Source organism: Tenrec ecaudatus, chromosome 14 (assembly GCF_050624435.1).
Source record: "Tenrec ecaudatus isolate mTenEca1 chromosome 14, mTenEca1.hap1, whole genome shotgun sequence".
NCBI lineage: Eukaryota > Metazoa > Chordata > Mammalia > Afrosoricida > Tenrecidae > Tenrec > Tenrec ecaudatus.
Genome location: NC_134543.1, coordinates 58,931,857 through 58,955,483, shown reverse-complemented (window position 1 = coordinate 58,955,483; position 23,627 = coordinate 58,931,857). Strand labels below are relative to the sequence as shown.

The 23,627-nt window shown below is 37.0% G+C and overlaps 1 protein-coding gene and 1 non-coding gene across 2 annotated transcripts in view; both read right to left on the bottom strand.

Moving 5' to 3' along the window:
* Positions 1 to 23,627, bottom strand: part of MDGA2 (MAM domain containing glycosylphosphatidylinositol anchor 2) — a 1,044,700-nt gene that overhangs the window by 5,320 nt on the left and 1,015,753 nt on the right. Inside the window, exons 15-16 of the mRNA XM_075531139.1 lie at positions 17,782 to 17,912; positions 1,155 to 1,260 (exon numbers count right to left, since the gene is read on the bottom strand). Coding sequence (XP_075387254.1) covers positions 1,155 to 1,260; positions 17,782 to 17,912 — 237 coding nt within the window. The remainder of the gene's footprint in view (positions 1 to 1,154; positions 1,261 to 17,781; positions 17,913 to 23,627) is intronic.
* LOC142426886 (U1 spliceosomal RNA) lies at positions 7,782 to 7,944 on the bottom strand. Its single transcript, XR_012779771.1, has one exon. It is a non-coding gene; the product is annotated as a U1 spliceosomal RNA (small nuclear RNA).

Below are 23,627 nucleotides of genomic sequence, written 5' to 3'. Positions count from 1 at the left end.
ACTAAATTACAAATATTAAAAATCTTTACATAAAATGATAATTACCTCTAGTTAATATGCTTTTGCCACTGGTTCATGTTGTGAAATTCTCTAAGAAAATCAGTGTCTGTCTCAGGAGAGTGCACGTTATTCTGTGCATTACAAATCATTTGAGTGTATACATATTCACTAAATGTGTTATTTGAAATGCTACGTGTAATCGCAGAAAGGTAAAAAGCTATGAACAAAAGAGCTCATTATTACAGAGAATCTTCGTTTTTGTCTTTCCGACAATGCTTAAGAAGTGGAGTCAATTCTGTTCATCTGAGAAATCACCGGAAGTTGTACCAATTTGACTTCTTCCTTCAACACTTCTCATGAAATAGCTTAATGAACAAATACTCGGGTTTGTTCTAGAGCCATGTGGCATGTTTTCTCATATTTCTTTGTTATGTGCAAAGCAACCAAATAGTTGCTAAGAGTAAGTTTATGTTACTGGCATCTCTGTACTAGCATACAATTAAAGATGCTTGTCAGTGCTGGGACTATCCTTGAATTGTAAGATGTTTTAGTAAGAATACTTGGCAGATAACATTAAACCGCAATATTGAAACCACTGTAAAATGTCAGGACCCAAATTACTAAACAAGATTGAGGTGCAGGTAGAAGGAAATTAAGTAAACGTGAAAATGAAAGGCACTTCATCACTTAATATATATGTTAATGTCCTTAACAATAGGTAATCTGTAAAAATAGTTGGCAAGACTTAGACCTAGAAAATATATCCATAAAATGTTTGGGGAGGTAAAAACAACTATGCCTATGTGAATTTCTATTTAGTACACAAGTCCACCCAATACTTAATATATAACTTTAAAAATCAACAAATAAAAATAATATTTCAAAAATATTGATTCAAAATTAAAATGTTTTTTCCTTACCTAGATGTAAATCTGAGTCTAACAATTTTTACTTTGACTTAGACCAAATATACCTACAGTCAAATTTAATACTTTGATTTTAAAATACCTTCAAAATGTTATTATTTCATATATAAGAAATTCATAATAAAATAAATAAAAGTGAATGTGCTCTTCTGTTTAAGTGAGGCAATGGTAATGCAATATTAGTTACTTCAGTATCACAGCAAACTCATCTCAAGAAAAGATACTTACTCTTAGTTGTGAGGTCTTGTTTTGTACATTCTCCCTCTGAAATAGATACATCATCAATGGCAATGTCACCTTCTATTCCAGGACCCCGAATACCTTCAAAAATGAGCTAAAATATGAATGAAACATATCGAAATGTAGATCATTGCTTTGTAGATAAATTTCTATTAAGAAATTGAGAAGTCAAAAAAGAACCATCAATCATTCTGGCATACTTTCAATTTGATGGTTTTCAAAATTGTTATTTAAATAATAAACAAGAACACCCCCCCCACCTCAAAATTACAACACCAACATTTTCATAACAAAACCACTAATGAGCTCTTCCTCTGAGAGCATTTACTTTCATATCAAGCTCTGTATTGGTTTGGAAAAAAACGGAACACAATGGAGTAATATAATTAAAGCAACAAGAACCAATCCTATCACTTCTCCATTTCAATGGGGAAGAAAAATGCTTCATGCGAGCAGCTTTTATCTAAAATAAGTTTATTCCAATTTTCTTTAAGATTATTTCCTAAGATTAGTATTATGGGACTGGGTGGAGGGGGGGAAGCATTTATTGTGGTCATTTATTTATCTACAAAACTCTCACACAATTTTTATTTGAGCAGTTACAATGACAATTAAGGCACTGATTAATTCAAACCACAATAGTTTACATTTTTTTTTTTTGCAACTGATTTTATATATGTGTTAGGTTTGGGAAGGATTTTCCCTGGTTCTTGCTTCTCAACGCTGAAAGAATTCACACTTTTACACGTCCACAAAATTTTTATAAGGGACAAGGCCATTTCGGGTGATACAGTCCCAGGTGGTACCTCTGGAAAGTGGGCAAAGCTGCAAGGGGGCAAAGCTGGGCGAAGGGTCACAACCGAATGTGGCCATTTCTAAGGAGCACGGAAAATATTGTGGAAAAATTTTTTAAAAGAGTGCACCAGTTCTGGGTTCTTTTTAGTGGTAGTTAAAAGCTGAAGACCTGACCCACTGTTGGCCACCCTGCCAAGACTGAATATTTGTCTAATATTCCTTGTATTTACCTGTGATTTGCCATTTTTATTTTACTTTTGAGCTTTTTGGAATAGTGAAAGCTGTTTATGGGCACATTTATGTTACCTGTGTGGTGGCAGACTTTTAATTTTTTCTGTATCTAAAATTTCCTGGCTTGGTGTATGAGTGTTGAAAGAATAAATGAAAGAAGTCAGATTCCTTTAATACAAGTTATTACTAATATTATCAATACATGTTGGATACAAAGACAATTAACATTTTGAAAATTATTCGTTATTACAGAAATGAGGCTCTTTTATAATCTTTCCTTAACAGGTCAGCATTTCCCCATACCTTCATAAAAAGCATTTTTGATTCATTTCATACTGAAAAAAAGAAGGTGCTATGCAACCTATACATTGATGGGATCATAGTTATAGAAAAATATCTACATATCAAAATAAAACCTCTCCTTCAGCCTTTCCAATGATCAATTAGTATAATAAAGGAATGCTTCTAACACCCTCCTGATGTATAACTTTTTATGTAAGTTCCAGTCATATTTTATTGTAACAAAGTTGAATGAAATTCAATGATCAATAAGTGCCAACGCAATTGATTTGATCTTTTAAAGCACCTTCATACGGCTTCCTAAAGGCAAAACTGAGGTAACTGTTATCTTTGAGAGACTGACCTACTGTTCTCTCATATTTTACTATAAATTCACCAATGAAATGTCCAGATAGTATACTGAGGCATGAGTAAACAATGTTTTATACTGAGCTTCTGCCTCCAAATTTATAACAGTTGGTAAGATATAGCATTATTTTGATGATTTTAATAGATGTAAAAATATTGAGGTTTCACTAGTAGCTTATGTCAGGAGGGGCTCTGTCGTATCTGTGTTGAAATAAGTAGGTTTATGTCTGATCTTTTTTCTTCAAAACACATAAAACACGTCACATCATCAGTGAAGTTAAAACAACATGGCAGACAAACAAATCAGCAGATTTTAAATTGTCAGCTTTTAGATAAAAACCACAAGAAGCCCTACTTAGGCTTCCTGGAATTGTGATGTGTTGAAGTTGGGATGGTGTTTGCGAAAGTCTGTGGGAGGCAGAAGGAACTCTCAGAGGGCTGTTTACATTTCCCTGATCATCTGAATAAGGATTTCGAGCAAAACAAATTAAGCCAACAAGCCATTACAGCCCATAGCACAGAGTCAAGAACGGTGAACACTTTTAATGACCCTGTGATGGCAGACTCTGCTACATCAATAGTCTAATACAATTCATTTATCTACTACACTCATGTTGCATTTCGGTTGTTTTCCCCCTTTTTTATTTTTTAACAAAGTTGAGATGAGTACATTCATATAATGATTGTAGACACTTATTAATGCTCAGAATTTTTAAGGTCCTTAAAAATTTTCTACAGGAACAATAAATCAGTGAAATGACATTATCTTGTTCCTAAGTCACAGTGGGTTTTCCAGTTATTTGGATGTACTTTCCCTTTTGAGAAATACTAGTTATCTTTTAAAAAAATTAACAGTGTTATTGAGATTTAATTCATATAGCATTTAATGGTTTAAACATTTTAAAAATGTTGTACAATCATCACGACCATCAATTTTAGAAGACTTTCTTTTTCTTGTACTCATTGTTATTAGCTCCCAAATGCCCCCTCCCCCTAACTCCCTGCCATAACCAAGAAACTACTAAGATAGTAACCGTGGAGTTACTATCTCCATAGATGTACCTAGCCTAGATTTCATATAAAGAAATCATTACCCCAGACAATACCCCAAAACCTACCCTCCAAAACACAGCAATAATAAAATAAAATAAAGAAAACCTTCAATCATGAAGAAAACAGAGTATTGAACTCTAAGTGGGCAGACAATCATTGACTCACACCAATGCTCTATACGCTATAATAAGATGTCTATTATTCCAGCAAACCTGTGACTGACATTCTCAGTGAATATTGTTGTAAGTTTTCTCTTACAAGCAACTCCCATGGTTTTTGTAAATAACATCCAGCCATGGAAGGATTTACCTTGCACAATGTGACTAATTCAGGTACGGCAACCTTGGGCTAGCCTACTCTATTAGGCCAATGCTTTCCTGCTCTCAACTCTGTTTTACAAATCAGTCCCAGTGGCTAATCAAAGACAACATTAATGAAGATCTTTATGTTCCAGGGAGAGGAATGATAATACTCTTGACCATCACAAAAAGGTCTCTAAAGGGAGCCAGAGGCAAATTAAAAATAGTCATAGCCCCAGGAATGGGTTTTGGACTTGCATGGAATCCTAACTCCAACTTAAGAACAGATTAGTTCTTCCATCATGACCCTGCTCAGGACCCAGCCTCAGGAAGGGAACACAGAAGACAGGCAGGTATAGCAAAGTGTGGTGAGGAAATTAGATGGTACGCAGCTCTCTGGGGTCTCAAAGGCTTGTTTTCAAATAAGCAGCCACATAACTGAGGTGTGAACTAAGTCCACATGGAAGAAGCACTCCAACATCAGTAACCAAGGGATTGAAAACCAAATAAATGGTAGCTGAAGGAAGAAAAAGTATAAGAGCCTAAATTGCGAGATTCTGGTTTGTAGAAGGCTATGGAGCCCATGTGTGACAATGACACAAAAAGTATGCCTCCTTGAGTTCTCTCTGTGCATCATGGAGGGGTGGGAATAAACTGGGACATTGGAGAGATGGCTATAGGAGATCACAATGATAAAGCTGACTTGAAGAGCTAAAACCTTGTCGATTGATTCCCACAATACACCTCGGGCTTTATTTGGTTTTCCACATTTTCTGTTTTGTCACATCAAGGTTTAGCTCTGACGTAGTATGTCACTGGGGTTAGTTTTCTTCCATTTTCTTCCATTGTTTTTTTCTGTTTTTGACAAACCTATGGAGACAGCAAGTAGAATAAGGGTTCCTGGGGACAAAGCAGGGGAGGATTGGGGGTGAAGAAGGGATGATACCAAGGAGTTGAGGAAGAAAGAGAATGTTTTGAAAGTGATTAGGGTGGCGATGGTACAATACTGCTTGATGTGATTGGATTATGAAATATGATAAAAAAACAACCAATTTAAAATGAGTCAAAAGGGAGAAGAAATGATAAGGTATTACATTTTACTAACTCAAATCAAACTCACTGCCATGAAATTCATGCTGACTCAGAGTGACCCCTTGCGAATTTCCTAGACTGTAGCTGTTTATGAGACTAGAGAGCCTAGTCTTTCTCCCGAGAAGCTGCTGCTGGTGGTTTCAAACTGCCGACCACGCCCGACGATGGCAGCCCAACATGTGACCACTAAGTATATCTGTATTAATCCACCCTTCAATGCACTGACAGCAAGGCGACTCACATCCTGGTCTGATAGCAAAGCGAGTCCCATCCCTGGGCAACGGTCGGAGGGGATCCAATGGCTGCTAAGTCCATCTAGAGACCCTGGAAATGGAATTTAGGCTTTCACTGTCATCCATAGACTTCAGTAAACTGGTTGCTCTGAATTTAATCTCTAATACTTTTACCGACTTCAGTCAAGGATTGTCTTCTTTTAAACCCTGGCGCTTTCTACTCCTGCACACGGCGTGAACAGTTACAGAGTTGGGAGTCCACGGAGTCGCTGTAAGTCAGTGAGGTTGGTTGGGGTTTTGGACCCCACAGGCTGATGTGCTCCTTGTTTCTAGGGGCCCCTGGGGGGTAGTGCATTGAGCTGGGTCGCTAGTCAGAACTCAGCAGCTGCTTCCTGCGGTCAAACGGAAGTTTCCTCAGGCAACCAGAGTTTTCATTTTCAAGGACAGAAGTGCGAAGTGGGCGAATGGAAGAAAGCCTTCTTCTATAGTCTAATAAAGAGCTGTCGGCATAGCCAGGGGGAAAGAAGGAGATTTCAGTCCTCCATGCTTTGTGCGGCGAAATGCGATGTGGACGGAGAGTCCACACACGGAGGCTAGAAAGCACTGGTTCGGTCCCCCTTCCAAGTGACATTTTTGAAGCAGATTCCACAATCCTTTTATTGGAATGGATGCTGACCAACAGGTTTTCAGAGTACGTGAATTTCCCATGTTGGCCACGTACAGAGGAACATTTGATGAAATGATTCGCAGCTTTACTTATGTAAAGTACAAAATGCCTTGCCTAGCAAGTTCATGCTACGTGGAAGCAGGCGTCAATGTAAAACTGTGGAATTACTTAAATAATAAAACAAAAGTGCAAAAGGCACGGATATACTTCCTGAACTCTTCAGAACTCCATTTCCTCTGAAACCATGGTTTAAACAAAATGATACCACCGTTGGCCAAACTATTTCAAAACGACTTCTACTGCCATCGTTAAAGCCCCGAGCATCCTTCCTCTTCCTACGCATCTCCCCTTTCTTCCCTTCCGCTTGCTTCCTGTGCATCTCAAGGAAAAGCACAGGGCAGAGGTCGCTTGTGTTCCGGACAAGGGGCCGCAGGAAGGAAGAGAAGCTTAGCAGGCTGTTACCATTCATCACGTTTGGTTTCACTGAAATGAAGTGTGAACAACAGAGAATGGCTGGTGTAATTTAATATGTGTGCAGACTGCCTGTTAGCTCCGTGTAGTGGGCGGAACAGAAAAAATACAAATAAACACACGTTACACTGTCATATGTTTCAAGGGGTGTCGAGAACCTCCTCTACATCAGGGGTGTCAAACTCAGTTACAACGCGGGCCATCCGGTGCAACAGGCAAGAGTCACGCGGCCACATCACATTGACAAATTCTGTTGCATTTATGTTCTGAAGCGAGGATTACGGAATACGGATAGGATACTGAAAACACTATAGAATTGCTTTTATTTTGACATTTATTTTATTTAATGTATTTATAAAACTAAAATTATTCTCTTTTACCGGACACTTGCCAGCCCTGTCCTCCTACTAGTTTTCACTTACCTCTTAGGTTGTGACCGCAAAATATAACAAAGTAACTAATGAAAAACACAGAATGTTGGACAGGTGACAAACATGATGCCCAATGGTAACGGCTTCCCTCTAAACATGTTAACTCTGCGCTGCCACTAGGTGTGATTCATAACAGCACAACCCAGAGTGCTCTTTCTAACGTGTTCAATATTGGGATCTGTTTACATGACGTCACACGGAGAGTGGCAGACATCTCGCTTCCAAACGTCGCCGGAACTGAGTCAGCGCGTTTATGCACATCCACAGGCCCCCAGGAAAGGCACTGGGCCATGTGTGTATTCGTCTCCAGTAGTTAAAGGGTAAATGAGGGAATTGTGTGTGTACAGTATTGCCTCGATCTCCCCTAAGCGCTATTTTCTCCATAACAATTTTTACTATTTTCATTTTACTTTAGAGCATTGCGAGCCACAAAAAAATTACCTGGGAGGGGGGCCGCATGTGGCCCGCGGGCCGCCAGTTTAACACCCCTGCCGTACATCAGTACTCCCCTCCTTGAGGATTCTGCATGGATGAGGGGTTGTAGTAATCACAGTTGACTTTTTGTAAATCTATTTTTTGCATTTGCAATTATGAAAAATAATTTTGTCACTGAACGAAGAGTGTAAGTTACTTATATGCATAGTAGGAGTTTTAGACATGTGTGGAAATAAAGCAAGAGATTTAGTTTTTTTTTTCAGGGGAGAGCGCGAACGCAGTCCCCACTACCACAAATTATGCAGTCGAGTTTCCCGCATTTGGGGAAATCGCAGGAGTCAGCACACCTGGAGTGCAGTGGGTGAGCCTCGCCCACGGAAAACCACCTTCGTGACCATGGCGCCTCCCCTGCCAGGTATTGAGATTTACTGTTATTATATCAATGTGATTTGTGACAACTAAACTCAAGTACAGTGATAATTGCTGCTTTTGATTTTTATTTATAATTTTCTGATTATAGGAATTTCAATTCAACAAGACAGAGGAAACTAGATGCTTTGGGGGACCTGCTTCAACAGGAAGAAAGAAAAGGATACTGTGAAGTATATTTGTTCATTTCCATTTACTTTTCCTAACAGTTTTACTATTGAGAAGATGTAGACTTTAAACAATAAAAAATTCAATATTATATTGATTTGTTAATGCTCTGAGCTCTGACTACAATTATACCTTTCAATTATTGTAACTAAATTTCACCGAATCGAATAGAATCCTGAGTGGTATAGATTAAGACCTAGAGGGGTAATACTTCTTCTTTACATTATTTTCAACTTTTAGATAGATACAGGAATGAAATTCACAGGCATTTAATTTAATGTGTATACACTGGTGAAATGCATTTTTATTACTACTTTGTATTTGAGAAAAATGCATTATAATAGTAGGTATGCCAACTTAGATGTTATGATCTCTTTGAAATTAAAAATATAATTTATTGGAAGTTAGGAAGACTAATTTAAAAAAGTTGGATTATATAATATTTTCATACAGTTCTATCATGATTCTAACTCCACTATTATATTACAGAGATAAAATTATGTTCCTTTCCTCTCCAGTCCTTCTGAGATGCATTTGGTTTAATTTGCTTGAAAAAGGTATCAGCGGCATCTAGATACCTATGGAGAAAATGGCGAAGTTTAGGTCTGCTAAAAAAAAGGTTAAAATTATGTACAACTTGTTCTTTGCACACAATCACAATGTTATTTAAAGTGCTTTCCATTGACTGATGTGACTTTAATGTTTTCACACTGTGTGCAAGAAATGCGGCACTCTCCATAAGCAAGAAATATGGCATAATAAAAAATTAACTGTTTGTGGGTAAATTCTAATAGAAAACCTTTACAAATTTTATGTGAACTTACTTGTTCAATTTATACCTTATAAAGTTGTTTAAAAATGACTCCTGACCATTTCTTACCTATATTATAATGGATTAATATACACACATTGTAATGTATTAATACATACACATTATAAAATATTAATACACACATATAGGATACTATTAAAGCATGTATTCAAATATAAGTTTTCAGTAAGAGAAGAGTTACATGTAGCAAAAATGAGTAAAAATAGAAGGAATACAAGAATGCAGTACACATCTGATGAGCTGACTTCAATGTTCACAATGCTTTTTGTAAATAGTCATAATATACTTCCTTTTTCCAAAGAGGCTATTCACCTCTGCTAATTACAACTAAGGCAAACTACATCTTAAGACTTTGATTTGAAAATTGACAGAATTCATCCCTGGGAAAAACTTCAAAATACAAATGAATTTTAAAATAATTTCATTTTTAAAAAAGCAACATTTATTTTATTATTGGTTCAGCAAGTAAATGAACTATCAGTTACCATCCCAAAAGATATTTAACTAGAGGCAACATATTAGACCAAGTCATTGGTCTCGCTTGTCTCCTCTGGGAAGCAATCCTGATTGTTAGCAGTGACTTTGACCGGGAAAGACTCAATCCATTCCACATGCCTGCCTAGCAAAGCTTTGCATCTGAAATAATAACATGGGGTTTGGACCATTTATGTGATAAGTTTTGTATCAACTAATTTTCAGTGGTTTGACAGTTAGTAATTGTCTATGAGTTGACCTAACCCAATGTATTCATAGCTGATCAGTTGTGAGGACTTTAGGGTGAGATGGATGTAACACCCTAAATCAGGTCAGATGCAATCAGTTGAAAGTAAGTCTCGTTAGGAGGGTTGTGCCTTCCAATACAATTGGACACTCTGGGAAAACTTGCTTGCTTTGTGCTGGGTCTGGATTCTGCCTCTGGCTCATTGACCTCCAGGTTTTTAGACTAGAGCCAATGTCTGCCTCCTTGCTTGCCTTGCCTTTGAGACATCAGCAGCCTGTCATCTAACCTGCCATCTGACCCTCCAGTCAGAAGACCTGAGTTCAGGATAGGGAACTTGGTCCAAAGAATCTCAGAGGAGAAAGAAGTGCAGAAAGAGAGGGTGATGTTTGCAAAGGGTCACCTTGAATATTCAGGAGAGGACTGATCAATTCAGGAAGGTGAAGAAACTATCCAAGAGCTGGGTTAAAGTACAAAGATGCATTTAAAATAACAATGCCCTTTCTTTAAAGGGCTAAGAATAGTGACTGTGACCACTATCCAAATGGGAGAGCTTCAGGACACATTGGTGAGAGTACTAAGCAGAACCTTGCTACAGTAGTAAGGAAGAATTAAACCCAGCCTAAGCACTGCTCTAGTTTTACCTAACCATCTTTATCATAAAGATCCAAAAGGATCACATTGTTTCCCCAAATCTCAAGAATATTTATAGCCATACACAAATGTCTAGCACTCAACAAAACACAATTCAAAATGTCTAGCCAGCAATCAAAACACCAGCATGCAAATTAACAGAAAAATGAGGTTGTGTAATGAAGAAGAAGCCAAACAATCAAAACCTATCAAGAACTGACTGATGACAACAGAAACATGGGTGACTTTCATGATCTCAATTCTACCTTACAAATCCGGCTAGACCAGAGGATGTACACTGGTACAGATAGGAACAGGAGACAAAGGGAATTCAGGACAGATGACCCCTTTAAGTTCAGTGGTGAGAGTGGTGATACTGGGTGGGTGGAGGGATGGTGGGGTAGAAAGGGGGAACCGATTACAAGGATCTACATGTGACTTCCTCCCTGGGGGACGGACAACAGAGAAGTGGGTGAAGGGAGATGTCGGAGAGTGTAAGATATAACAAAATAATAATTTATAAATTATCAAGCGTTCATAAGGGAAGAGTGAAGGAGGAGTAAAAATGAGGAGCTGGTCCCAAGGGCTCAAGTAGAAAACAAATGTTTTAATAATGATGATGGCAACAAATGTACAAATGTACTTGACACAATGGATGGATGTATGGATTGTGATGAGAGTTAAATGAGCTCCCAATAAAATGATTAAAAAGAAAAGGAAGGAGTAAAGGGTACCTAAATTGGGAGGAAGTAAACTGATCCCTCTTCACAGACGACATGATCCTATATGCAGCACCCCTCACCCCTGTCCCAAAGAATCCCCAAGAGAGCTACTAGAGCTAATAGGTGAATTTAGCGAGGTGGCAGGATCCAAGATCAAAGCACAAAAGCAGTCAGCCTCTGCACATCAAATGAGCATTCTGCAAAGTAAGTTAAGGAAACAAGTCCTTTTACAATGGTATCTAAAAAACACCCAAAAACCTAGGAGTAAATTTAATGGAGGAAATGAAGAACCGATACACTGTAAACTATAAAACAGTACTTGTAAGAAATTAAGATCCTAAATAAATGGAAGGGCAATTTTGTGGTTATGGATTATAAACTTAATATTGTTAAGATGTCAATCCTACACAAAGCAATCTGTAGGTTTGGCACAATCTCCATCAACATTTCAATAGCTGCCTTTCTAGAAATGGAAAAGCCTAAACCCCAAATCCAAACCCACTGTCATTGGATCGAATCCTACTTACTGGGAGCAATATGTCAGGTTTTTGAGACTGCAGTTCTTTGGAGGGTAGATAGCCTGTCTCTCAGCCACAGTGGCATGGCTGGTGGGTTTGAATTGCCAGCCTTGCCATTAGTAGCCTGACACCTAACTCGCACTGCCACCAAGGTGCCCCTGGAATGACAAGGGCCTCCTAGTAGGCAAAGCAATCTTGAAAATGAAGAAAGTGGTAGGACCCATACTTTTCAAATTCAAAACATTCTATAAAGAGTCTGGTAGGGTGGGTGAATGGAGACAATGGACAGTTTAAGACATGAAATAATAGTATAGGATTCATGAGGGTGGGAGGGTGGAGGAGGAAGGGGATAAAAGGAGGAGCAGATACCAAGGGCTCAAGTAGAAAGAAAATGTGTTGGAAATGTTGATGGTAACATATGTATAAGTGTGCTTAACACAATTGAATGAAGGATTGTTATAAGATTTTTAAGAACCCCCCCAATAAAATGATTTAAAAAAAACCCACAGAAGCATGGGTAAATGAAGACAGCAGATGATGTAATATATGAAAAAAATAATAATTTATAATTTATTGAGATCATGAGGGTGGAAAGGTGGGGGGCAGAGCAAAAAAGGAGAGGCTGATACCAAGGACTGAAGTAAAAAGAAAATGTTTTGAAAATGATTATGGCAATATATGTAGGATTGTGCTTGAGACAATGGATGTATGGAGCTGTAACATTCCTCAATAGCATGATTTACTTTAAAAAAAACAGTTTTTTTTAAAAAAAAACAAGAACTGACAGATAAAGTGCTAACAAACGAGGACATTAAAAGTTATTTTAACTGCATTTCATATGTCAAGAAAACTTTAAGCAGTGACATGAAAATAAATAGTAGGTGTAAATTGAGCTTACAGCTTGAAGCACAGTGATTTGATGAAAAATGTATATTAAACTGGAATGAAGAGAGGTTAGATATTGCAGAAGAAATTAATGAGTGAGAAGGCATAATAGAAACTCCCCTCAGTGAAATAAAAAGAAAAAAAAGAAAAACTAAGTTAGAAGTATCAGTGTGTTATATAATACCTTCGACAGACACATGTGTGTGCATGCATGTGTGCGTGTGCACACGCATGTGTGCGTATTTGGAGAGTTCAAAGGAGAGAAAGAGTGTAAAAATTTTGAAGAAAATTAGCCAATATCAAATTTGATAAAAACTATGAACTCATAGATTCAAGAACATCAATAAACCCCAAACCCACTGCCATCAAATTCTTTCCTACTCGCAGCGACCTTCCAGAGGGCTTCTGAGGCTGTAACTATTTACAAGAGCAGAAATCCTCAATGTTCCCTCAAGTAGTTGCTGGTGGGTTTGTACTACCAAACTTGAATTTAGCAGTCTAACACTAATCCAATCCAAAAGGAAAGCCAAAAAACAACACCAAAACTCATCATAATCAAATTTCTCAAAACTGGTGATATAGAGAAATTTTGTAACAGTCAGAAAAAGTCACACTATATAAAAATAAATATATAGAAGAGTGATAGATGATTTTTGCTTACGAACAATGGAACAGTTGAACAATCCCTTTAAAACTCTGAAAAGAAAAAAAAACTAAGAACATAAAATTCTATACTCAAAAGAAATACCTTTAAAAAGTAAAGATGATATAGACTTCACAAGCAGACAAAACCGAATTCTCACACTAGAATAAATTTTAAAGGAAGTCTTCCATGCAACCTGAAAACCATACTGGACAGAAATGTCTATCTGTTTAGAAAGATGAAGAGTATCATGTATAGTAAGTACCCAAAAGCGAAGAAACAAACACGCTCACTGCCAGCAAGTCCATGCTGACTCCCTGTGATCCTTATGCCACCCCAATCGGAGTTCTCAATTGGAATAGCTCAGAAAACACTGAAGGGGGTACTCCAGGGTCAATGCGATTGTGAATAAAGATGCTTGGTCTCAATGTATCACAGGCTGTGGTGTGGAGATTCAGAGTATCAGCACCAGGAGTTATCCTGCATGAGACTATTGACTGGTGGGTTAGAATGACAGATGGGTTGGCTTCCTGGCCCATCAAGGGCAATGTGGCTGACAGACTAAGAACCAAAGAGAGACGTAGCTGGTTACCACGTAGTTGAGAGATCAATGACTGTATCCTTACTGTTTCTGATTCTGACTTGTGGTTACTTATTAATATCCTTAAAAAACTTATTTAAAATAATTAAGATGCTTGACCTTTTTTTTTGAACTGAGCATGTACATTCCCAAGGCTATAGAAAATATGTAATTTTAAGAAAATTATCATAAAAGATTTCTGCTCAGAATTTCCACCCACCTTTGGCTTCCTGGTATCAAAAGATGATCGCATCCCCTTGCAATTCTACGTTTTAATCAACAATTCTGAAAATAGGATACAATGGACTGAAAGGGACCAAAGCATAAGGATAAACAACACCTTTCTGCAAAATACCTGTAGGTAACAGTTGTTTTGATGTTTGTTTGCTTCTTTCTCCTATGATAGCTCTCTCATTGCTCATACTCAGGGGCATTCCCTTCAGGATTTTGCAATGTACAAAATAAAGTACTCATTCCCTTGCAAAAACAAACACATCAAAATCTGTACTTTTCCAGATTGTGGATCATAATAAAAGAATCATTTTTGTAAACCTTCTAATATCTTAATATCTGCCCAATGTCCATTCTGATCATTCTGAACAATAGTCCATTTTAATTATGACTTTGGCTTTTCCCATTTCCTTATACCCTCATCCATATTTCTCAAAAGTGGACATTATCTGTATCCACTTAGGAAATGTAGCTTTTGCTCTGTTAATGAACAAAGGCACAAAGGCCTCTTAACAACGAAACCTAACAGACAACCTGCCTTTTAATTATATTTTTGTTCTCCTTAAATCTTACTGGGTTCCAAACTTCATTGGACCTCCTTACAATAGTATTTTTAAAATAGTGTGGAATAGTATTTTGGATTAGACTTCTATTGCATCTTCAAGATTGATCGGTGTGCTGTATGGATACAATTTTTACAAACCACTGCTCACTTTTGTATACGCTTCCTTGATAACACCAACTTTACTCATAGTTTTATGCAACTCATGCAATCTAATGGCTCCCAAAGATTTATGTCCCAAAGGCTTCAGACTCACACAGGAAACTGCCTCCTGGACATCTTTAAAAGGACGCTGCAGACATTTTATATTATGTTCAAAATGGAAGTCATCCTTGATACAAACCTATGTTCCATTTTCATGTTGTTATTAAGGTAATTTGTAGTATAAGAATTTCTCAGGATTCACTAGATTGAAATTTATAAATCATTTAGACTACTTCTTCTTTATCCCAGATTCTAAAAAGTTCAATTTTGAGCTAGTTTTTACATAGAAATCTTTCTTCAAATCCTCCTCCTTTTTTATACCATTTTCCCAGTTTGTCAGTTGGACATCTTAAGTGTAGATTTTATAAAGGTGTTTTAACTTGTTTGCCAGTCTACTTTTAACACTCTTGAACTAAAAAACTCACTGCCATCAAGTCAATTCTGACTCACAGAAGTCGTAGAGCCGAGCAGAATTGCCCCTGTGGGTTTCCAAGGTGTGAACCCTTATGGGAGTGGAAAGTCTCATCTTGATCCTCCAGGGAAACCGGTGGATTCAAAGGACTGACCTTGTGGTGAGCAGCCCAACACATCACCCACTACACCACCCATTTATTAGTGTTCTGTAAATAATCTGAGCAAAATGCCATGACGTCCTTGTATAAGTGTTTTCAATGACTTCCATTGTCTAAACTTCTAGTACTAATTTCTACCCCCAAATAGCGGTTTTCCCTGTTCTAGAATTTCATATCAAGTCAATTATACAGTATATACCTTCGTGTTTCTGACCACTTTCTATTAGTAAAATCACTGCCATCAAGTCCATTATAATTCATAAGGACAAAATAGAGCATTCATAATGGGAGCAGATTCATCTTTCTCCCTCATTGTGACTAATGGGTTTGAACTACTTACCTGGCAGGTAGCAGTTCAACATACCTACTTTGCCATCTGTGTTATTGTTTGTATAAATTCTTTTAAAATTTGTGCTTAATTAATTTATATTTAATTTTATTGATAAGATTTAGGTTAAACCTAACAGTCTTTGGATTTTTATCCTTGTCTTTAATTTTTATGTATCATATTCTAAATAAGCCTCAGGAATCTCTGAAATATTGCCTGGTATGTGACCTCAATGTCTTTGACTATTTTGCACTCTATTGGAGTAATAATTCTAGCTCATTCTTTGCTTTCCAACTCCTCTTGTAGTTTTCACTTTATACGAAAGGGTTTTAATGATCCTTCTTGCTAGTTAGATGCTAGAATTATACAGAAATAGATTATAAGAAAATAGCCTTTCCCCAATTAACTACTGTCAGAATCTCTGATTTTGTAGACACGTATTATTATATTCCAGGGAATAGATCTAATACGTTATCAGAAGAGAAAGCACTCAAGATTGTAATTCTAATTTCATTAAATGTATTTGACTGATTCCTTTAAAATAATCAAACAACAAAACTATAGCACATATCACATCACTATATATTAATATCTCACTATACCTTAAATGCATGAATAAAATATTGAATATATAGTTAGTTTGAAGGTACCATATATACTGAAAAACTGGGGTTCGACTTATACATGGGTCAGTGGTACACTAGTGAGGTGTAACATCTCGCTAGCCACTCCTCCCCCCCCCCCCCAGGTTATGGGATGAGCGCCCATTGTCTCGCGGGTGATTGCCACTTCTTTGCTGTTCATTCAAAGCCCCGCTGACACTTCAGGCTTTTGCATGTGTGTTTACTTACATCTAACCAATCAGAGCCATCCTATGACATGTATCTTTGAATAAGCCTTTAAAGACCATGTGCGAAGGATGTGGCATGAATGGATGTCATCTGGTCAAGCTCAACTAACCTAAGGAGGAAATCTCATGAAGCCTGCCTGACATAGAGTTAACAGCAAAGTGGGTTCGAGATGCATGGGAAGACATTCCAGAAGACATGGTGTGACATGCCTTCCAGAAATGTAGTATTAGTAATGCTATGGATGGCAGTGAAGACTGCACTCTATGAAAATGACAGCAGTGATGGTGATGACAGCAATCTCAGTGAGGACAGCGTCTATGATGATCTCACACCAGCTGAAGCTCTGCATTGGAATACGGATGATGATGAGGGATACAGTTTGAAGGATTTTAACTCTTTACATTTTAGCTTGGTTGTTGATTGAGCTCAGGGAATAGTACTCTTAAGGTATCATTGTTAATACCTTATGTTTTTTGTTGAACCTATTTTCCACTTACCGTGCTGGTTTACTAATGTTAAATGACTTGTTGTCCTTTTATTTATGTTTTTTATTTAAAATAAATATTTAAATACATTACCCACTGATGTCTCAATTTTTAGTAATTTTATTTTCATTTGGTTTGATTATTAAAACTCACCAATAGCTTCTGCATTTTCCACCCTAGGCTTATACTTGAGTCAATCAGTTTTTCTGGTTTCCCAGGTAATAATTAGGTACCTCGGCTTATACTTGGGTCGGCTCATATTCAAATATATATGGTATTTAAATAATTAAAGCATCCATAATAACTTCATTTAGTTTCATGATCACTTTACATAATAGTTATGAAATCTCTTTTCTTTTACAACTAACTCTCACATTCTATCTAAATCTTCTCTTCTATATAAAACTAAAGTAAAAAAGAATGTTTAAAGTTTTCTGACTTTTAAAATCAATGTGATAAATTAGTAAAACTCATTACTAAAAGAAATGCATTTTGAAAGATGTACATACATTCTTTGAAGTAAAATGAAAACAAATTACTTGAGAATTAATTACCTGGCTTCTGTTATTTAAGAACCTATTTTGTTTGTCTTCAGGGAACAAAAGTATATAAATAAGATTTGTTATAAATAGATTATATTTTCTCCAAGGACACCATTTGAATTTTGATAAAGACTATTAGTCAAACATAGTACTTGATAGATGTTAATAATTAAAGTGACAGGCATGTTTTCATTATAGGTTCTAGAATTAAAGAGAAAATTTAAAGTTACATAATTTTTGACACTCTTATACCATAGGAATGTTGAAAGTTCACATTCTAATATTTACTCAAGGTCTACTTTTATCATTACTCTCATTAGGAACATTTATCGGCTGGAACCACTGTTCTTTTCTTACCTGAAATGAAGTAATTGGGTATATATTCACATGAGCCTCATTCCACCGCTGTCCTTTATTCCCACTTGAAGACCAGAGTGGATTCTCTATTTTTGTCTGTCCTTTCAAACGTAGATAAACATTTAAGACACCTAAAAATAACAAGATAATTAGTCTATGATTTTGCTTCACATAAATTTCTCTGAGAATGAATACTTGTAAGGCTTTCCAGATGGAATTTCTCAGCACACAGTAGGGTCTTGTCCTTTCTTCCTGTTTCATTCCCTGTGTTACTTTTAGGATATTTGGCTTGTCCCTCCCCACAACCCCAATAATTATATCATAATCCTTGTTGCCTCCTAATATTACCATTTTATTATTAAAAGATCATTTTATTGGGGTGTCTTACAACTCTGATAACAATCCATACATCAATTATATCAAGCATATTTGAACTTATGTTGTCATCATTCTTTTCTAGACATTCACTTTCTACTGAATCCTAATGCTACCTTTTATGGCCAAGACACTACGGATAGGATTAAATCTTGAGATGGGGCAATTATTCAGAAATAAATGAATGAATTACAAGCATCTCAAGGTCAGCAGATTGATACTAACAGCCTCCCTCGGGGAGAACAGTGAGGCTTCCTACTTCCATAAAGAATGAACAGTCTCAGAAATGCACCCGGGGCAGCTAGACCTTGTTCTCTGGAGGGTCATTCTGAGTCTGAATTGGTTGATGGCAGTGAGTTCGAGGTTTTTGATGGGCACTGTGAGCAGGAATCAACTTGATGGCAGTGGGGATAGGAAATTAATATCACATTTAATCCTGTGACCCATACTCTGACCCTACAATTCACTCTTCATCGACTCTAGTTTTTCTACTATAATAATAATTGACATTAAATGAAGATAACTTTTGTCTCATGATTTGATAGATCTGTGTCAACATCTTCATATCCTGAAAGTAGTAGTTACTTTATTAGTAATATTATAATAAAATCATGTGGTTTTATTATATGTAGTTCTGGTGGCATAGTAGGTTATGCACGTGAATGTAACATAAAATACACACAATGTACATTTTGTATACCTGGCAACTTTACATTAGTATATTATCTGTGATATTCATAGGTGTTATTGTCTGTTAAAACTTTTCCAATTCTTTTGATATTAGTGTATAGTTCATTTACATGCATTTTTAAATATAATTGCACTTAAATCCAACACTTTATTATTTGCTTTCTGTTTTCCTTCCTATTTAGTGTTTCTCTGTGACTCTTTTTCTTCCTTCTTTACAATTGATCAAATATTTTTAGAATTCCAACTTATTTCCTATATTGAATTTTAAATATTTCCCTTCTGCCATAGTGCATGTTATGCCATCGTACATGTTCTGGAAGCAACAACAGACATAAATAACTTTTCAAAGTCTAATTAGTGCCAATGTTACATTTTGTCATACTTCACAGTTCATAGTTCATACCTTCTTCACCTACCTTCTCCTTTGCCTCCTTCATTGCATTCATGGTGATTAGCACTTTTAGTTCTGTAGCTCACTCTCACAAATACAATAATCTTGAAATATAATTCCACTTACGTGCCACTTCCTTTATTCCATTATTATATATTTTACTTTAGAAAAATCTCACTTTGAAAATGCTATTATATTTGTTTTAAAGATCTTATATAATTTATAAACAGAAATAAAATACCATTGACCCTTGAACAATAGATGCTTAAACTGCACAGGGTCACTGATACACAAAGATTTTTGACAAATATATTAGAACTCTTTTTGGAGATTTGTGATCATTTGGAAAAAACTTAGTGATGAACTATGTAATCTATAAATAAAAGAAAACAAAATTGTATGTCATAAATTCATAAAACATATTTAGGTACTATTCTATTTTATTATATGCTACCATACAATGTATATAAATATCTAGTATAATTTTAAAAAATATATTAAATGCATGCGTAAAAACTGTTATATGACATAAATGGTACCATTCACAATTGAGAGAAATGTTAATAAATATAAAGTTGCAACATGAATTATCACTGCATAAAATTAACTATAATCTATGCTGTGTTATGGCAATGATTTTGTAGCCTTCTCCTATTGCTATTGCAGTGAGCCCAAGTGTTGGGGGTGTCTGCTTAAAAACCCATTGACACTAATCACTTCTTCATGAGCAGTACTTCCCTCTAGTTCATTGCATATGAATAGACTATTATTAAAAAGTAATTTTACTTCAATATGATAACCCTTGGAAAGACCATGGGAACTAAATGGCGTGCCACTAGTGATCCTGTAAGTGCCCTCAAGAAGCAAAGAAAATCCATGATGTTATCAGAAAAATTTGAATTGCTAGATATGTGACATAAATCGAGATCTGCCACTACAGTCGGCAACCATTTCGAGAGATGAATCCAGCATGTGGACCACTGCAAAGAGAAGAAAAGGCAATTCTTGAAGCTACTGCTGCAACTAAATCAGAAGGTGTGAAAACCTTGCATTTTTGTGAACTACTTTTTAAATCTCCCATTAAAAAGGCACCTTTTATGTGGGTACGACATTGCAGTTAAGAAAGCATACCTTGAGTCTCAGCGAATGTGGTTGTATTTCCAGTGGTAGATACATGGGGAAGAGTAACTTTCCTTGGATTGGGGTGTGGAATAACTCTTCCAATACTTCCATAGCACCCGAGGGGAGAATAAACCTGGTCCTATGCTCCTAATGACACACTTTTGGCCTCATTTTTTGTCAGCCCTTGGTGACTGAGACCGTGCTAAAGACTACTGGCACTTTAGACTGTTCTTGTAAGGCACACAACTTCCTTTGCAGGCTACCCCAAAAGGACTCAATGTGCAAACCCCACTCTGTGAACTGGGTTACTTCAAACTCACCTTTAATCCTTGGACTTAAGGCTGAAACACCCTAGTGTGAGAGGAATTTCTATACATTGGCTAAACTAGTAACACTATCAGTAGAACTACCTTATTTCCCATGGGAATGACTGATACTCTTCTCTAACATAAAATGACCAGGATGTCTCTAAAGTGAACTAGAGGCATAGATGATTCATATAGGAATAGATTTTAGGCTGGTCCTTAATTCCAGCCACAATCTAAGAACAAGTAGCTCTTAATGCAAGACCCTGCTTGATGTTCACCCTCTTGAAGAGAGCATTGGAGATATGGTTATGGTAGGACCCATCAGTGTACCGGTATCACAAAGAATGGCACTTGGGTCTTAAGGCTTGTCTTAATCATCTAAATGAGGCATTAACGAATTCACACGGGAGAAGCACACCAGCCTATGTGATCCAAAGATTGTAAATAATAACATCCAAATACGAAGGGATAATATGAGCACTTAAATTGTGAACTGCTGATTTGCAGATGACAGTGGAAGGCCAAAATCAAGTTTCAGGGCCCACACATGGATGAAGCCTCCAGGAATCCTCAGACCAAAGTGGAGGGACATGAATAGCCTTGTCATAAGGCACAGAGCACTGTAAAGTTGATTATGGCAGAAGTTAGGTTAAAATGTAATATCTTACCATATGTTCTTCCTGTTGATCTATTTTAACATTGTTTCAGTAAATGTGGTGAAGAAAGCTGATGGTGCCCAGCTATCAAAAGAGATAGTGACTGAGGTCTTAAAGGCTTGAAGGTAAACAAGCGGCCATCTAGCTCAGAAGCAACAAAGCCCACATGGAAGAAGCACACCAGCCAGTGCGATCACGAGGTGCCAAAGGGACCAGGTATAAGGCATCATGCAAAAAAATATATATATATGTATGTGTGTGTGTATATATATATATATATATATATATATATATATATATATATATATATACCATATTGAATGAAGGGGGAAGTGCAGAGTGGAGACCCAGGGCCCAAGTGTCGGCCACTGGAGATCCCCTCATAGAGGGGTTTAGGAGAGGAGATGGGTCAGTCAGGGTGCGATGTAGTACCGATGAAGAACACAGCTTTCCCCGAGATCCTGGTTGCTTCCTCCCCCAAACTACCATGATCCGAATTCTACCTTGCAGGGCTGGATAGGGCAGAAGTTGTACACTGGTACATATGGGGGCTGGAGGCACAGGGAATCCAGGGTAGATGATACCTTCAGGACCAAGGGTGTGAGAGGCGATGCTGGGAGAGTGGAGGGTGAGTGGGTTGGAAAGGGGGAACTGATTACAAGGATCCACATGTGACCTCCTCACTGGGAGATGGATGGCAGAGAAGGGGGGCAAGGGAGACTCCGGATAGGGCAAGATACGGCAAAATAACAATGTATAAATTACCAAGGGCACATGAGGGAGGGGAAAAAAAAGAGGACCTGATGCAAAGGGCTTAAGTGGAGAGCAAATGCTTTGAGAATGATTGGGGCAGGGAATGTGCAGATGTGCTTTATACAATTGATGTATGTATATGTATGGATTGTGATAAGAGTTTTATGAGCCCCTAATAAAATATAAAAAAAGAAAAGAGGAGAAAAAAATGATTAGGGCAAAGAATGTACAGATGTGCTTTATACAATTGATGCATGTATATGTATGGATTGTGCTAAGAGTTGTATGAGTCCCTAATAAAATGTTTAAAAAAAAACAGTTTACAGACATAAATAACAGGCTAGAAGCTGATCCAAACCCAACTAGAGTATATTTTGTGGCAAATCTATCCCAATGGACTCATCAGTTCCATGTACTGTAAAAATAAGTGTTTGTTATGGCGAACCACTAGGATGAGGATGACTGTGAACTTCATAAAATATTATTCCAATAAATCATTCTCTTATTTCTTATTAAAAATAAAAACAAAGTGAAGGGGAAATGCCCATGGATTTAGCCCCTAGTAAGCCTGCTCTGACTATGGACCAGGGATGTGAGCATCCTTGAGAAAGCTTTGAGACGTGAATTGTTGCAGATGCGGTCAGGTTGAAACTTAATATCCTGTCATTAGATAGCTCTTGATTCATTTTACATTTGTTCTAGTTTTTAATATTTTCTGTTTTTTTTCTGAGGTTTTTATCTGTTCTACTTTGTTATTCTTTGTTGCCGTTGTTTTTGTATGTTTTTCTGTATGTTAATTCCAAGTAGAGGGAAATCTATAGTGACTAACTGGATTAATGATCTCTGGGAGGTATGGCAGGGTGGTTGGGGGAGAATGATGAGCTAATAATAATGAGCACCGAAAGAACAGAGCATTCTAAGATGGATTATAGTGGCCATTACACAATTCTTCTTAATATGATAAACACTGAATTGTATGATATGTGCATTATGTGCCAATAAAAGTTCTAAAAAAGAAAAAACCAACCATGGACTCTAACACCATTTGAGAGGACTCACATCACTATATGACAACTAAAATTAAAAGAAAGAAGGATCTGACACTGGATAATTAAAGCTAACAAAGGATGGTTTGTCAATTATAGGGTTATGACTTTCTAAAGAGGTCAAGATGGCAGGAGGAGCAGTCTCTGCTGATCTCAAGGCAGCGGAGGAGTAACAAGAGACCATTGAGAAAATAATTGAGAAAGGAGAGCTGGTTGCTCAGGTTTTCAGTGCAAGTGAGAATGCCTTATTCTGAGGGGGTGGGGGTGGGAAATGTCATCAAGGACATTTATTTATAAGGAAGAGAAATGACCGGGAGTATTTAAGGCAGGAAAGGCTAGGTTCCTTACTGCTCTGTGAAAATGGAGTTGGGTTTATGATCAGGGCTGCCCTAATCTGTAAAGCTGCTAACCCCTAAGCCTTGAAGAGACTTTCTGCATGTCTTTAAGAGCTATTACTAATATGTACATATATGCATTTGCTTTCCTTGCTGAAATCAAAGAAAAT